The 1020-nt window shown below is 47.1% G+C and overlaps 1 protein-coding gene across 1 annotated transcript in view; it reads left to right on the top strand.

Moving 5' to 3' along the window:
• LOC119592288 (growth/differentiation factor 6-A-like) overlaps positions 1-986 on the top strand; it is a gene marked incomplete in the record, with an annotated part of 1614 nt that extends 628 nt beyond the window's left edge. The window contains 2 exon segments of the mRNA XM_037941117.1: positions 1-174; positions 388-986. Coding sequence (XP_037797045.1) covers positions 1-174; positions 388-623 — 410 coding nt within the window.
• Positions 987-1020: the final 34 nt, after the last annotated feature.

Here is a 1020-nt window from a genome sequence, read left to right as displayed (position 1 = left end):
ACGAAGCATACGAGGATTACTTCGGCATGAACGAGGAGGCTACAGGGAGCCGCGTGCGAAGGGGTGCTCACGGCGCCAACAAGAAGGGCCGCGGGAAGAAGACCTGCAAGCTGCGATCCATGTACGTCAACTTCAGGGAAATCGGATGGAACTCCTGGATCATCGCTCCTACGGGTGAGTCCCATGACAACAACAACAAACACTTGAAAAAGAAAAAGAAATACAATTTCCATCTTAAATACATCTACTGAAAAAGAAAAAGAAAACATACGTACCGAATACAATACAGCATAATATACACATATATAACATTAATAATTCATCCATAACACGATACACCCCTCTAACGTAACACAGCTGTTAACATAGATCCCTCTCCTCTTGCAGGCTACGAGGCGGGCTCCTGCTACGGCCGCTGCACCTTCCCTCTCCAGTCCCACAACACCGCCACCAACCACGCCGTTGTGGCTGCCCTTCGTCGGGAGCTCCAGGGCAGAGGTCGGGGCCCCAGCTGCGTCCCCACCCGGCTCGAGGCCATCTCCCTGCTGTACTACGACGAGGCTAACAACGTCGTCCTCAAGCAGTACCCCGACATGGTTGCCAAGAGCTGCGGTTGTCGCTAAGAGTCGCCGGGAAGACTTGGTCGCCGCGGTCCTTCTGCATTCCAGTCATGTTGCAACTATCATCGTTATTTCGATTATCTGCATTATCACCGTTATTCCACCTCTCGCCGTTATCATCGCCATTCCGCTTATATTCATTATCACCATCATTTCAATTATCTGTATTATCACCGTTATTCCATTTATGTTCATTATCACCGATATCTCATCCCCTTCATTCATTTCATATTACGCCTTATCCCTTGCGATTTTCCTTACTTAAATCTTAGTCATCATCTTCTTTTTCCATCTATGACACCTTATCTTTATCCTGTCCCTCCTTGTTCTCTATTCGAATCATTTCCTTTTCTCTCCATTGTGCTCATCCACTTAATAATCCTTGTTATTATCCTTTTGA

Source organism: Penaeus monodon, chromosome 30 (assembly GCF_015228065.2).
Source record: "Penaeus monodon isolate SGIC_2016 chromosome 30, NSTDA_Pmon_1, whole genome shotgun sequence".
Lineage (NCBI taxonomy): Eukaryota > Metazoa > Arthropoda > Malacostraca > Decapoda > Penaeidae > Penaeus > Penaeus monodon.
This window is presented reverse-complemented; position numbering and strand designations above follow the sequence as displayed.